Below are 14,778 nucleotides of genomic sequence, written 5' to 3' on the forward strand. Positions count from 1 at the left end.
AAGTGTAAAAAGTCATCACAACTTAGATATATACAATCTAAGCGAACATCATACTTCTAAAAACATAAAAAAAAGCCTATAAATGCTACCCATATGTACCTCAATATATTTAAAGGTTGCAAGTGGACCGGAGTAAAACAACTTTTACAAAAGTGGGTCCATACAACACTATGATTCCATGCACGTTTTAAATAACATGAATCCAATTCAGTTTCTGCCCTTTCTGCTACATCCTCTATTCAGGTTTTCAGTGATGCTTTCAAGATCACAATCTAAGCGGAACCCCTGCCTGCTTGTTGCACTGGACCAATTAGCTATAGTTAACACGGTTGACCACCAGTTCCTCTTAACCACCCTCTGCTCTATCATGGACTCCTACAGACAGTACTACAGTGCCTCAGCTCAATTTCTGACTGGCAAGAATGTGTACTGAAAGATTCCTCTAAGTTAACCCACCTCCTTACCAGATAATCGTGAAGTCCTGCAAGATTCCATATCCTCACCAATGGTATACTAGAATATAAAAGACAGAACCTTGGGGATTCTACTATCCAATGAACCATCTCACTTCTACACTATGCCTACAACCAGCAAATTTAAATGTCCGTTTATCAAAGCTCGAAGCTCCACAGCCTGCCTTGACATAGCCAAAACCTGGATGTCCACCATGCAGTATATTGGAAATTAACTTGACATAATTTGTCCTCATCTTCACCGACGAGGCAAACTCCAGCTGAAGGGACCTCTGCAACCCCATGGTGCCAGTCCATTCTCCTAGATAGGATCACTCGATTTCTTTCGCCCAATAACTTCTGCTCCACAGTTCATTCTTTCCAATTTAGAAGGGGCAACACACCTACAAATCCATTCTGAGCTCCGGAAAGCCATCCTACATGGAGCCACTATTCTGATAACCAACCAATGCATCTTCAAAAACATCACATTACTCACATGCTGCAAGAGCTCCACTGATCTCCCTATGCAGCAAACATAAAATTCAAGTTGTACTCCATGATATAGAAAGCCACCAAAGACAACACAACAGTCTGCTGCCATAAATGCTCTATTTCTCTGGCCACCTTTGGCCTTTGTGCAGCACCAAATGCTCATAATGTAAACCTCACAAAATGTTACAAATACGCAGGTCTTCTCCTTGTGTGCTCCCAACCGACAGGACACTTCTGACCGACACATACACTTCCCGTCGCTTCAGGAGGTTCAAGAAAGAGCTTGAGACCGACCTGCACTCAATACCAGCCTTCTTCAATCTGACTACACTAGGTGTGCCATAATGACAACACGAAAGGGTCTTTGTTCTTTTCATTTTCTGTAGTTTCCCCCATGATACCCCTTCTCCCAAATATATCCTATGCTGCATTCCTCCATCCACAGGAACATCCCGCAGGTGCCCTCCCGGATACATACAAGGAACAGCCAGAAAGACGTCTTAAGCAGTCCTCTATCGTGGGAAGTGCTCGCTCAGCCATCGCGCTCAGCCTTCGTTTCTTTCTTTTTCAGACTTGAAAGGTCTCTAGGCATAAGCCATGTGTGCGTACATTTCCAACAAGGAATAGCCACTGTTAGCTGCAAGGATTCAATGCATAAACTTGGGAGGCAGCAGGACTTTAAAGTGTAGTTTCTCAAGCAAAATCAGGAAGTTAAGAGATTAAAGTGCTGAGATTAAGAGAACAGTGCCCAAGTGTAAATCACTCAGATCTGAAGACTCATCAGCGTAGATAAAACAAGGAGGGCCTCCTCTACTAGACTGAAGTCAAGGTTGGAATGTCTTGTTGTCCCATCCATCAGAGTAGAATGGTCTTCTAACCAAACCCCAACTGGAAGGAAGGAATGAGAGTCACAGCCCCTCTGAGGCCGAGGTCCTCAAAACAGGAGGGAGTGTCAGAACCACTCGTTCCCCGAGCTAGGGACGAAGGCTCTTCCTAGAGGACAAATACTTAAAACTACAATGGGTCCCAAAATCTGAGACATTAAAAGACTAACAAATTAAAAAAGGTCTCAGCGTCTGAACACACAGACTAGGAGTTGCTCATCAGCCAAGTCCCACTCCCAACTATTGGGACATCAGACCCCGAAGCACTGAAACCATGAATGGAGTCATTTGGTGCTCAGCAGATTAGGAGGAGAGTCTCAGATTCGCTGCTCCTCATTCTCAAATGAGCCAGATCTTCTCAGTCTAGGAAAATCAAAGTGTTGGCAACACTCCGATAAGATGGATTTGAGAGTCTGAATCATTTAGACTAGTATGATCTCCAAATCAGTGGCCCTCAGATGAGCCTCTGATACCAGGATGGTCTCAGTAGCTGCTCCGTACCTTCTAACATTGGCTTATGGAACTTGAGAAAGAATCACAATTACATAACTAGACTATGATTGTCTTTTAGTCATTAATGTATTCATGTATTTGCTTAGATTCATATAGAGTTCCAGCCAAAGTACTGTGCACAAAACTTACAAAAACATTAACTTGCATTTGGAGTAATTGCCATAGGAAATGTCCATACCCACAACGCTTTGCTTATGTGGCTCTGAATTGGAGATGTACTTCCACTGATGGCTACTTAGTGGTGATGTGGCAAATGGGTCTGGCTGACTACCTACAATCAGTAACATATGTGATAAAGGAAGCACTCAACATGGAGAAATATGTGCACTCAGGGGTAGCAAGAAGGTGAGCTTTTAGAGAGGAATGAAAAGGCAAAAGCAGTAAGACTGAGCATGCAAAGTGAGGAAGAGCGTTCCAGAAATTGAGGGTGCAGTGCAAATGAACACAAGTTGGGGGTATAGACAGAAATCGCAGAGGAAAAATAGGATGGAGTAAAATCATGGGCATATTTGGAACCAAAGCAAATTTGATTGGTCTGAGAAATCCTGTCAATGAATAGGCATGCAGAACCATATTTGAAAACTATGGTCATGGAATCACATTCCACACAGCGATGGCTTGATCCCATGCAAAGTGAGCATTCCATGCCTGCAACAGAACTGGTTCAATATTCAAAGACTGAAGATACACCACTAAACTCTGTTTTTCTTGCAAACAATCAACAAGAGAGAGTGCTTCCTGGTGCCACAAAGAAATGGGAGGCTGAGACTAAGCGCCATTTGTGAAACAAAAAGAGCACAACCCCTCTGTGCTTGTGAATGAAAGTTACGTGGTTTGATCCCACAGCAAACAGCTGGAATGACTCGTAAAATTGTAATTTTGCACTTGGGTGACATGGTCCAGAACAGTTAGCTCATGGTGAGATAGCAACGGAGGTGCTTCTTGTGACTTTCATTGCCACCATCTTCGAGCTTAACACCTGAAAAAAAAAAAAATTCAAAAAAGAAAACATCTGGAAATTGGCTGAGACACTGACAGGATACTAGCTTGTTGATTTCTGCCATCTTTTGACAAGGTTGAACCTTTTCCTACTCAGAAGTTGCAAACAAACCACTGAACCCTGATCCAAAGTGGTGGCAGAAAAAGAAAGAATGAATCTGTGGCGGGGCGCCCAAGCCAACAGCATTCTGGTGTTCAGGTCAACGTCATGTGTTTTGCCAATGCCCAAGGGTGTTTTTACATTTTCAATAGTCCATTTTTCCTTCAATCACAATGCTGCGGGAGAAAGTGAAGTTTGCAACCCTATGAAAGATACACGCAGCAAACATCTATTTTAAAGAATATCCCCATTATCCTTCCACAGATGGAGGCCTCCTACTAAAAGGATCTACAAACCATGGTTCTCTGCAAGCATTTTGGAGGAATGTTCTCTTCGATTGCTCTTCAGGGATGATGTACTGACACTCACCGGCCACTGGGCTCTTCACTCCCCAGAAGATGCTTTTGAAATCCTCCAGATCCAACCAGGAGGTGCTCAGCTTCGTCACCAGCTTCTTCAGCGATAGCTCAATAAGCCTGCAGGAGATAAACAACTGTGGGCAAAGGGGAAAAGCCTGGAAGAAGGTGGAGCAGAGCAAATGAGCACAAGGCAGGAACAACGAGGGGCATTGGTACACCGCAAGGGAACAAGGGAGGAGTCAAAAATCAAGATGCCATGGAATGTCTACCAGTGAGTGGATAAGAAAAGCATATGGGGAGAAGACAGTCGGGCAGCAATTGGGGGTGGGGGCAGGCAACATGATGGCAGCAAGGTATTCCGCCTCCCCCGTCATCCACCTGAAGTCCTTTGTGCCTAAACCATGATACTTAGCTCCACTTATTCTTTCACCCACCTCGCCCTCCACAGTCCTCTCGGTTCTACCACATTGACATTTCGGTTTACGCCCTCCTAACGCACAATGCTCCCACATATCACCTAGGATGTGGGTTTGCAACAGAATGTCATTAGGTATGTGTGTAGTATTGTCGGAGCTTACAATGGTAGGAGGTTGGTACCAGGGTTTCGAAGGATGAAAATGCTTTGCTGAGTTGTATATATTAAATACTTCTACACTTCAAGCTGTATAGTGAGGTTACTACAGCTAGCAACAAGACCAACAACAAGATATAACAGACTGTGATTGGCTCCGAATGCAATGTTTGCGCCTGTCGAAAACATTGTCATATGGATAGAGGAGTCAGTGAACTGGGGAGCAAGCCAGAAACCAGCTCTAGAAAAACGTGCCTGTATGCACCGCTTGGCACATGGACGATGACGGTGAGGATAAACGCTGAAGTGAGGAAAGTTAATGAAACGTACGAGTAGGGCGAAAGTGCTGTACCATACAAAGTACCCATCATTTTCATATTAGTTGATCAATTAGGACAAGTTTCCGAGTCTTAAGTGAAGTATCATAGGATTTCTGGGCGAACCTGCCATCGGATACTTGCGGTGTATCCCAAAGAAGTGCAACATTTTAGAAAATTACAAAGTGTGAAAAAACGAGCTGCAAATGCAATCATCACTCGGCTGCGTCTGCGGATCCCAGCCAGGCTACAGGTGCAGGCGATATTATCTCTGGGACAGGCGATGGCAGAAAACAAAGCATAACATCCAAACACTTCAACTATGCATTCTATTTCTTTAGTGTAATTATCTAGGTGGCACTAAAAGTTAAATGACTAAAGAAGGATGAGGAGGCAAGTTGATTACTTCAGCCACCACACACTCTTATCCGAACATTTGCAAACCTAGAAAACTAACCGATTTCAAAGGACTTGAATCTCAACAAAAAGGACTTTTACCACTTAAAAGTACCAACCACACATACTACCCAGGCATTTGAATATTTGATAATTATGACAACTCTGCTAGTTTGCGAGCCTTAATTGGATCATTTTAGAATTTCCAAAGTGTAGCTACCGGGTGTGCACATGCCATCGGATACTTGCAGAGCATCCTAAAGAGGGCAACATTTAAAAAAAAATTACAAAGTGTATAAAGAAGCATTAAAGGCTTTGCAATTGAAAATGTGTGCTGTCTGGGAGCATATGGCAAATGGTGTGTAAGTTAACATATGCAAAAATGGGTCAGTGTTAATAGTAGGGAGGTTCATCAGTTGTCCTCTGGCAAAGGGTAGAAGGAGACCAACCTTAGTGGTAGGCACGGCTTTTCCAGCAGGTTTCTACAAGTCTAAGAAGGTTAAGCAGATGCACTGTCCTCGGTTTTATTTGGGAAACAAAGCTTGGCCAGAGTGTAGGCTTCTTAAAAATTACTCGTCACCATGTAGTGGCATTTGGCTACCATTGTTGTAAAAAGGCTTAATGATGGTGTAGCAACCACGAACCTAAGCCACAGCATGCTTTATGGGGGCAAAGACGCACAAAGGGACACAACGGGGTGCCCAAGAACACTTCTGCCCAAACAGCATAATGGCCCAATAAGGACAGCACACCTTCAGTAGAAGACCCTCTGAAAGATAGCACAAAGTATAGAAAACCTAAAATGTTTAGGGCACGCCTCAAGTTAAAAAAGAATTTTTGACACAACAGTAAGAATGAAATCAATCATAGGGAACTGAAAAGGGAATATCACAACAGTGCAAATCTCTGAGGTTAAGTGGCCCATGTGGACAGTTCCAATTCCTGCTGATAATGGAGGCTGGGAAGAATGCTTAAGATGGGGCAGCAGAAGCCACCTGACCTGGTATGAAGGTCGCCTGCCTGTGAATCATGATGGAAGGGAGAACGGCAAAGGAGAATCAATCATCACAGACTGTTCTTTGGGGGGAAAGTTGTGAAAGGGTTTGGATCTTAGAATGCTATTGACACAGGATAAAAAAGGATTTATTTAAGTGGGAGACACCAGTAAGGACTATGGGACCGAAGAGACCGACTATAGGTCGACAATAAGTACCTTCCAGGGGGTCAATTCTTTGACTTTTACACACCCGTGCGGCCCTCGAAGTACTGCCACCGCACTTCCACTCAATCCTCCAATTCTTACCTTCTCCACCTCTTCCCTCTCCCTTTATTCCCACATGTTCTTTTCTCCTGTTCCACTCCATCCTTGGGTACCTTTGTCTAATTTACTGCATCCACACTTCCCATCATACCTCAGGTCCTCCCCTCTTTAACCTTTGTACTACAACCCCCCCCTTTCTGTGCTTCAGTCATGATGTTTCTCCCCCTACTACTCCCACCTAAAGTCTTTTAGTCCCCCTTTTTCCCTTTCCCTGCCCTTCGTGTCCCTTTCCCATCCTGCTTGTGGGCATTTTCTCTACTCTATAGAATGGGGCAGTATCCAAGACAAACATCTTTAGGGCTATGCCAGTCCTCCGTGTGATGTCAGTATTTTCCAATAGACACTCACGCATATTGCAGGGAATTCTCAAAATCACTCCGCTTTGTGTTGTCAAATTGGACATCCTGTGGAAGGTCCTTCGGAGATTGGGCATCAATGCATCGTGGGATCTTTGGCTGCCAAGTCATCCACCTGGAAAACACAAGCAGAACGCTTAAGATGTCATCATTGACAAGGCAGGAGTGCAGAACCTTTGGAGTCTGTCCAGAAAAAGAAAACATCACCTACAACACCATGTTGAATAGTGCATCCCAGAAGCTGCTCAAGATCACACGCATCCAAAACGTCACCGCCGAAATCACAGTCACCCAATTTTGCACAAGGACAGGTGCAGCCAATCACCCAGGATATAAATGCAAGTGAAGGCAAAGCTTTGTAATGGAGGCTCTCCAGGTTTCTCGATAGTTGAGCTCTCGGCCCCCAAGGGACTCTGGGTTGAGGCAGCAAACACCCGTACAGGCACATCATCCATGAACTGAAAGCCCCTCCTGTCTGGAAGGGCAACAAGACGGATCCCTTACAAATTCCAACATTTGTCTTTGCATTGGTTCCTCTAAAGAGCAGAGAGAGCTATTGTACATCTCAGACAAGCTTCTTCCCCCCCGGCCCCCTGTTTCTTGCAATCATATCAGTGCAGCCTGGAGATGAACTTTGTTCCTAACAAAGGTGTTCACTATTATCTGGCAGACGGATACAGCTGTAATATCTTCCTGAACTGATCAGTTATGAGTTCATACATGTTCACCCCAGCCATGCTCTCACTCCATAAACCATAAAAGGCTTTACCAAACCCTTGTCCTATAGAGGGATAAGAAGGTTGAGCGTTGCAGGGATGGATACAATTGTTAAGTACAACATCAAGATGGCCCAACAAGGACACCACATGAAAATAATAGTTTATTAATTAATGAAGTAAAAAATGAAGCATCCAAAACGTATCCTAAATAATGTTTTTGAGGGGCAGTACAATTTGTATTCAAACAATGGGCACTATGCCAATCTGGGCCATGATGGGGGCATTTAGTGATATGGATATATCCCTCACAAGGTTAGGTAGTCCTGTGGTATGAGGGGCAACTGAGTTGATAAGGGTCACCGGCATGGGTGGTCTCTGCATTTCTGTAGGGCTAGATATGGTTAGGAGAAATGTGTCAAAAAAGTTGACCTACAATATTAAAAAGGTCGACATTTTGAAATGCCTGCCTATATTAAACAATATAGGTCAAAACGTTGACTAGCAAAAGTTTACAATCTAGAAACAATGCACGCTCCCCAATTGCAAATGCATTGCACGCTAAAGTGGTAACCGATAAAAGTAAATATAAGGGCATGGCGGGCAATTACTAGGCAAGACACACTTCATGCCCCATCTCTTGGCTCAGCCAGGTGAGGTCTACTGACCGGACAAAGGTAAAGATCAGCATAGCGGAGGATTCCCTATGCCAGGGAAAGCATGTACATAGAGAGTGCTGGAAGAAAACATCCAATTAGCAAGTAAAAAGGCGAATCTCTAGTGGTCCCAGGTTTTATCGACACTGATGTAAGCAACAAGAGGCTCGTAAGTGAAAGCTACAGAATGTGGAGCGCTGTTAGGACATAATCCTACTTTTTCAAAAATGAGTCTCAGAGACTAAGAAAACTGAGTGGTTGGAATGATATCAAAAATGACTTCTTGGCCAGGGAGCCAAGGCTGGCACAAAGCAGACTATTCAACTTCAACAACAGAATATGGCCACAAAGGGCAAACGTCTACCTGCAGCTTAAGGAAGGTTCCCAAATGTTCGTTTATCTAGGGTTACAAATAATCATTCAACTGCAGAGCACCTGGGAATAGATTCAAGAAGACCTTGCTACAACCACAGCTATTTTTTTTCCGATACAGAAAATCCAGACAATCCACCAAAATGACTTTATGCAGTGGCGTCTATCTCCCCGCTTCCCCACACGGAGAGACCCTTCATGCGTGCAAAGTATCCAAATGTGACTGGTGGTGCTCCGTGCTGGAGAGTATACAGTGTCAGAATTTCGGGGTGACACTGGGAAGTAGGCAGAGAGTAATTCCCCTTCTGGAGTTTTCCACCAACAACATAAGTCTCTCTGCTTCCCTTTTCCAAAACCTTCTCGACTACAAGTGGGCCTAGGCTAGATAAGTGAATTTAGCCATTTAGATGTTCCTACCCCGAAGTCTATGTTGTGCCTGGGAACCATGCCAAGTGATGTCCTTTGAACCAAAGGAGAAAACATTCAGTTTAATTCCTAAAAAGTTCCTCTCTCCTAGAAGTGGATAATTCCAAGGATTTCCTCTACCAGCTACCAGATTTAATATAGAAGAAATTTTTCCTACTATTCCGAGTTCTCACCTAAACTTACTGAGGCATGTGAAACACATCTCCAAGTACTTCATAACTGTTGTAAAGAATTGGGAACACTGATCCCACTGCTGTAGCTTTTCCATCTTAACTCTCCGTAGAGTGCAATGGGCACAGATACTATACGCTTTGTAATTTTTTTGCCACTGTGGAAAAGGAATAGAAGGCTCAACCCGGTTAAAACCAAAATATAAAAAACTCTTTTGGAAAAAAATGTTAGGGAGGACCAGTCTGCCTGACCTTTGGCAGTGTGAAAAAGAGGGTTGCTCTAGAGAGTGTTGCAGTCTAGAAAGCTAGAGTGGCTTCTTCAGCAGGTGAACAATTGGGATTGCTTTTAATTAATGCATCCACTTACAATATCCATATTCACTTTAACGATGGATGCCGTTGCAAAAAATAATTGAATCATACCTAGTCAAAACCTTCATTCGCAGGAGCCTGGTGGAGCCACCAAGAAGCAGCAACTCTGCAGCCCGCCCACTTAAAAGTATACTCAGTGACTGTTACAATAATAATGCCTAGAGCTGCTAAACAACCAAATTGTTATTTGGAATATTTAAGTTATGGAACACCATGGCCGCATAACATATGTGTCAGATAAGCTTTCACAAAGGGGACCACTGACCAAACATCCAATAAACACACACTACCAAGCCACTTGTACTGCAATTCGGCAGACACAAATATTGCTCAGAGATGACCTTTTAAAATCAAAAGGTAAAGAGATGGGACACCGTAGCAGACCTTGGGACTTAGGATGTCTAAAAAGTTATGATGGGCAGGAAGCTTGGTATTTGCCCTCCAGGGAGCTGAGAATCCAGGTAAAAGAATTCCCATCAGCTAAGCCCAGAGATTGCTACTCAAATTTAGACTTGACCGTTTGCCAAACCTAGATGTGGTGGGGCCTAAACTGGGGATCCCCGCAGAGCTAAGTCTCTGCAGACTGTGGGGAGGGGAAACAAACTTGCTGCAAAATTTGGTGATGTATTGCCCCAGGGTATTGAAGGAGAGGATTGCAACATTCGCTCCCTTCATCAACTCCCCTTCAGAGCTTATAGTAGCTGACCTACGGCACAGACTTAAGACAAGAGCCCTCCTGTCACGGACTCTGGTAAAGTTTCTGACTGCCATCTTTGGCCGACGGGGTGAAGTGATGGAAGTAGCTCACCTAGAGGTAAAGGAACTGGTGGCTTTTGTGTAGGACATTTTCAACAAATTGCACCGTGTCCCAACTCTGGGAGAGGGACGGATGAATTGAGGTGCCGAGTTGATTATTTATGAGATGTAAACAATGAGAGCACTGGCGTTTAATTTGTAGCTAAAGGCAGTACTAACTGTGTGTCAATTCATGCATGTATCTCTAAATTGATATGAAAAATTAATTGTATATTGATATATGTAGTCAATGTTTTGTATTTGAATATTATGTAAAGCACCTTTTGTACTGAAAACATTTTAATAAAAATAATAAATAAAAAACTGCTCAAATAACTTGAGTGGTTTGTCATCCAACAGGTAAAATACGTCAGATGGGGTGAAATGGTGAGAAATCTCTTCTAATACAAGAACAGGGCAAAATATTGCATCTTAATTTTGTAAATAGTGGTCTTAATGATGGAGTAGAGTGGCTAGTCGCGATTTATAAAACACTTCCGAGTCTCTTCATCCAGTCCCTCACTGCAGTCAAAACACTAAGATGAGCACAGGTTAGCAATACCGAATCCTGTGCAAAAGGCTGAGCGTTCAGTGGATGGGGCGGATGGCTGTGCAATAGCTAAAATACTAATGACGGTTACCCTATTACTATTTAATATATATATATATATATATATATATATATATATATATATATATTCATTCAGCAAAAAAAATGTTAAACGGACGAAAAAAAACCTGAAATTCGCCAGTTATGGTAAGCTAAGCAACCATAATTCGCGCTACCACCGTGCACTGCTAAGACTAACACCCAGGACAAAGATGTTGAAGAAACGCCTGTCCGTAACTGTTTTTTTTTTACTTGTGACACTTTTAATTAGTTTCAGGACCCGAACAGTGTCCGTAGAACACCAACGCGCATGTGCAAAACAGTTTCAGTGCATTTCCCTTCGCAGACATGTTTGTGACAGCATCATGTGACTGTGCCCATGCTAATCTTGTGTTCTGACTGCGGACACTGTGTCCCCAAACAATTTAAAACTACCTTTTCAGGCAATCCACAATATTGTATAATAATAAATCACCATAGCACAAGTTCCAGACAATGGTCCTGACTTTCTACATACTTTTTGGGACTTTGAGCCTTACTTTGAGCCTTTTTTTGGTTTTCAATCTGGCCGCGAACAGCCCGGGTGTCCGCGAAGCGCGCATCAGCACCCCTATAAAAGGCCACACCCCAGAGCTCATCCTCATTGTGTTTCTGGCTATTTTATAGAACACATAGCATTTTTTGCTGCCAATTTTCTAGATTTATTTCTGAAACCTGATGGCATCCATGGCTCCACTGCTGCCACCTGGTGCTACATCTGCCTCAGCACCACCCCCACCCTCTCCACCACCACCACCTCCCCAAGGGCCGGAAGAGGGGAACAGGAGTGAGGATGCAGAGGATGAGGTAGTGGCAGTCCCTACTACCAGAACTCGCCGGGAATCTTGGGTGTGGCGGTTATTTACCATCGTCCCGGGAGGATAGCACAGCGGCAGCGTGCGCGTCTTGGAAGCAAGACGACACAAAGCAACAACAGGTTCGATCCGTTTAAGCGCGTTATAAATACGTAACTAAGAAAAAAAAAAAACTAACAATTCCTGTAACAGCCCCTCGATGCCTGCGGGCTGTGTGAGCGCTTTATAAATGTAAAAATAAAAAAAATAAAAAAAATTCATGGTAATGTACCCAAGGCGCATGCAAACTGAGTCACCTGCAACAAGTGCAAAATGGTTCACAGTCGTGGGAGGCTTTGTTCGTACAGCTTTGGTACGACAACTATGAAACGACACCTAAGGTAATTCCATGGTGGGGCCATTCGCAAGGTTGTACCTTGCGAGGAGCGTAGTAGGTTGAGATCCTCTACTACATCCTCGGTTTCCGACCCTGTCACCACAAGGAACACTCCTGTGGGAGAGTGTATCCCTCCAGCTGCCTCACAGGCCATTCGCAATGCCGATGACCCTTACCTTTCGAGGGTCACAGTTGTGTGCATGTGCTGTGACAGTACTCTGCAGGGGGGAGAGACTTCGTAGTGCTTTTGAGACTACAGTCTCAGAGCACGAGAAGACCTGCCCACTACCCAAGTAAGGCCCACCATACATCTTCCTCTCTCCACCCACCCTTTCTTATCCCTGTGGTTGGTGTCCACCCCTTACCCTTCTTTCCCCTCCTCTCCTAGTGTGCTGTGTGTTAAAAAAAAAAAAAAAAAAAAAAAAAAAAAAAATATATATATATATATATATATATATATATATATATATATATATATATATATATATATATATATATATATATATATGTATATAAAACAACAAACAACCAAAAAAAAAAAAGGCTGTTTTCAGAGCCGCCTTTCACAGTTTAAAAATAGAAGTGGCAAATAAATGGAGCAGACATCTAAAATTTTGGGGTGCTGCCCTATCATAGCCATTGCACTTTTCTCTGGGAGAAGTGGTGGCTCTCAAAAGAGCCTTTTGGTGGTGTTTGTTTGTGTTTGAAAAACTTGAGATGGTCAACACCTACTGCAAAATGGATGGCTGAAATTGCAAAAAAGGTCGCAATGCATTTTGTACATTTCTCAGAAACATCTGATTGTCAGCATAACTAAGATGGACTACATCTCTGCGAAAAATGTATGTGCTACGAAACATAATATTTTCATTGTGAAGAGAGGACATGCCAACATCTCTTAGAAAGGCACAAACAGCCTTATTGACATTGCGCCTCGCTTTCTCCATTTGTGCACCAAATGAAGCACACAGCCCCACATTTGTCTCTGCGCAATCCGAGAAAAAAGTACTTGAGAATTTGGAAACATGTCCATGACCTTCCCAAGTCCTTCTTTCATTGCAAATTGCAAAGAAATTCCAGACACATGTCCTAAACTATTCCCTCCACAATGAATTATCATTATGTCTGGATGATGCTCTGTCTCCAAAGTAGCACAGAGAGGTAGCAAGTCCAGCCACTTCATTCCACGTACTCTATGCCAGTGCACTTCCACATGTGGGAATCCAAGATCTACAGCTACTCCACAGCTTTCTGCATGCACCTTCAACCAATGCATCCACGAGTCTCCCAAAATCCAGACAATAAAATCCAGACAATCAGTTTTCTGAAACACACAGCCATAGCCATCTGTTCTTCTCTCAGGAAAAATACTTTCTGACAATCTCTCTCTCTCCTGACACAACACCCACCAAACTTTACTGACCAATCACTTGCTCTGCTCATTCTCAGTTGCATGCCTCCCCACCCCAAACTCCCCATATGTAACACGCAATGTCCGCGGACATATTGTAACATGGACAGCCCTTCTACCATATCCACTTCACTCTCTATGCCATTCCCTCATTGGATACAGCTAAGCAGTCACACAACCATCCACCAATCACATTTAAGACCTCTACATCCAACTCCATCATCATATATCAGCACTTCAAATGTACTGTTAATCACTGAGTAGAAGGGTCATATCATTGGAAAGCACCTACTACAAGACCTACTGTACAAGTCTCCAAGATTTCTACTTCTAGCTGCATGCATATCCATATTCATGAACACAAACTACAGGTATGCATATTTTCTATATAGTACATGTACAATTCTTATAAATGCATATAAACAGAATAACTGGCTTAACCTGTATAACCTATAAAATGAATTTACTGTCATTTTTCCCCATCTGCTATAATCAACTGTCACTTCCAAACCTACCTATTTAATTTCTTTTTACACACACACATTTGCAAGCATGTTGTACTAACATATTTAAAGTAAAACATAAAGACTGCACATAGTCAAACGAAATTGCATGCACACACTATGTTCATATATCAAAACAACAATACTTGTGCAAAAACATAAAAATCAATGTCTAAATCAACATCAGTGCTATAAACACACAAAATTACTAATTTCTTTCCTTTACAATTGCAGTGAAGACCCCTCTCCTGAAAAGCAGCAGCTGAAGAATCTGAAGTACAAACAACAACTCAGAAGAAACCTGCTCATTCCACTAAGTTAAATACCACCATAATATTTTTACTATTTCTCAAACCCACTGTGGGGTTCATTCATGGTATTTCTGCACCTAAAAACAGATTGTGCACCATTCTGTCCACAAATCCCTATTTTTCCACGCACAATAACTCAGCCCCTAGAATTTGAATATTGTAGAACAAAGAACTGTTTGAATTGTATACCATTAGATTTACTATTTGTGCTTCTCCTCACCACTAGCTTTCTTTCTACTGTCATCTGAACCCCAGTTTAGTAGCACATACATTCAAGAATACCCATCCCAACTAGTTGTAGTTGCCCAATGCACAATCACACACCATCACATACATCTTTATCATCATACTCAAACACTCATGCACACATACATTGCAGAACACCCAAACCCATGCCTTCTTTATTTTTTTCAATAGACCCTACCAAAAATCAAGTCTGTAGA

The 14,778-nt window shown here is 42.8% G+C and overlaps 1 protein-coding gene across 1 annotated transcript in view; it reads right to left on the reverse strand.

Annotated features, from left to right (window-relative positions):
* Positions 1-14,778, reverse strand: part of LOC138568813 (polyunsaturated fatty acid lipoxygenase ALOX12-like) — a 265,719-nt gene that overhangs the window by 164,696 nt on the left and 86,245 nt on the right. Inside the window, exons 4-5 of the mRNA XM_069646585.1 lie at positions 6,756-6,878; positions 3,813-3,919 (exon numbers count right to left, since the gene is read on the reverse strand). Of these exons, the coding sequence (XP_069502686.1) occupies positions 3,813-3,919; positions 6,756-6,878 (230 nt within the window). The remainder of the gene's footprint in view (positions 1-3,812; positions 3,920-6,755; positions 6,879-14,778) is intronic.

The sequence above is a fragment of the Ambystoma mexicanum genome, chromosome 1p (assembly GCF_040938575.1).
Source record: "Ambystoma mexicanum isolate Mex_15411 chromosome 1p, UKY_AmexF1_1, whole genome shotgun sequence".
Lineage (NCBI taxonomy): Eukaryota > Metazoa > Chordata > Amphibia > Caudata > Ambystomatidae > Ambystoma > Ambystoma mexicanum.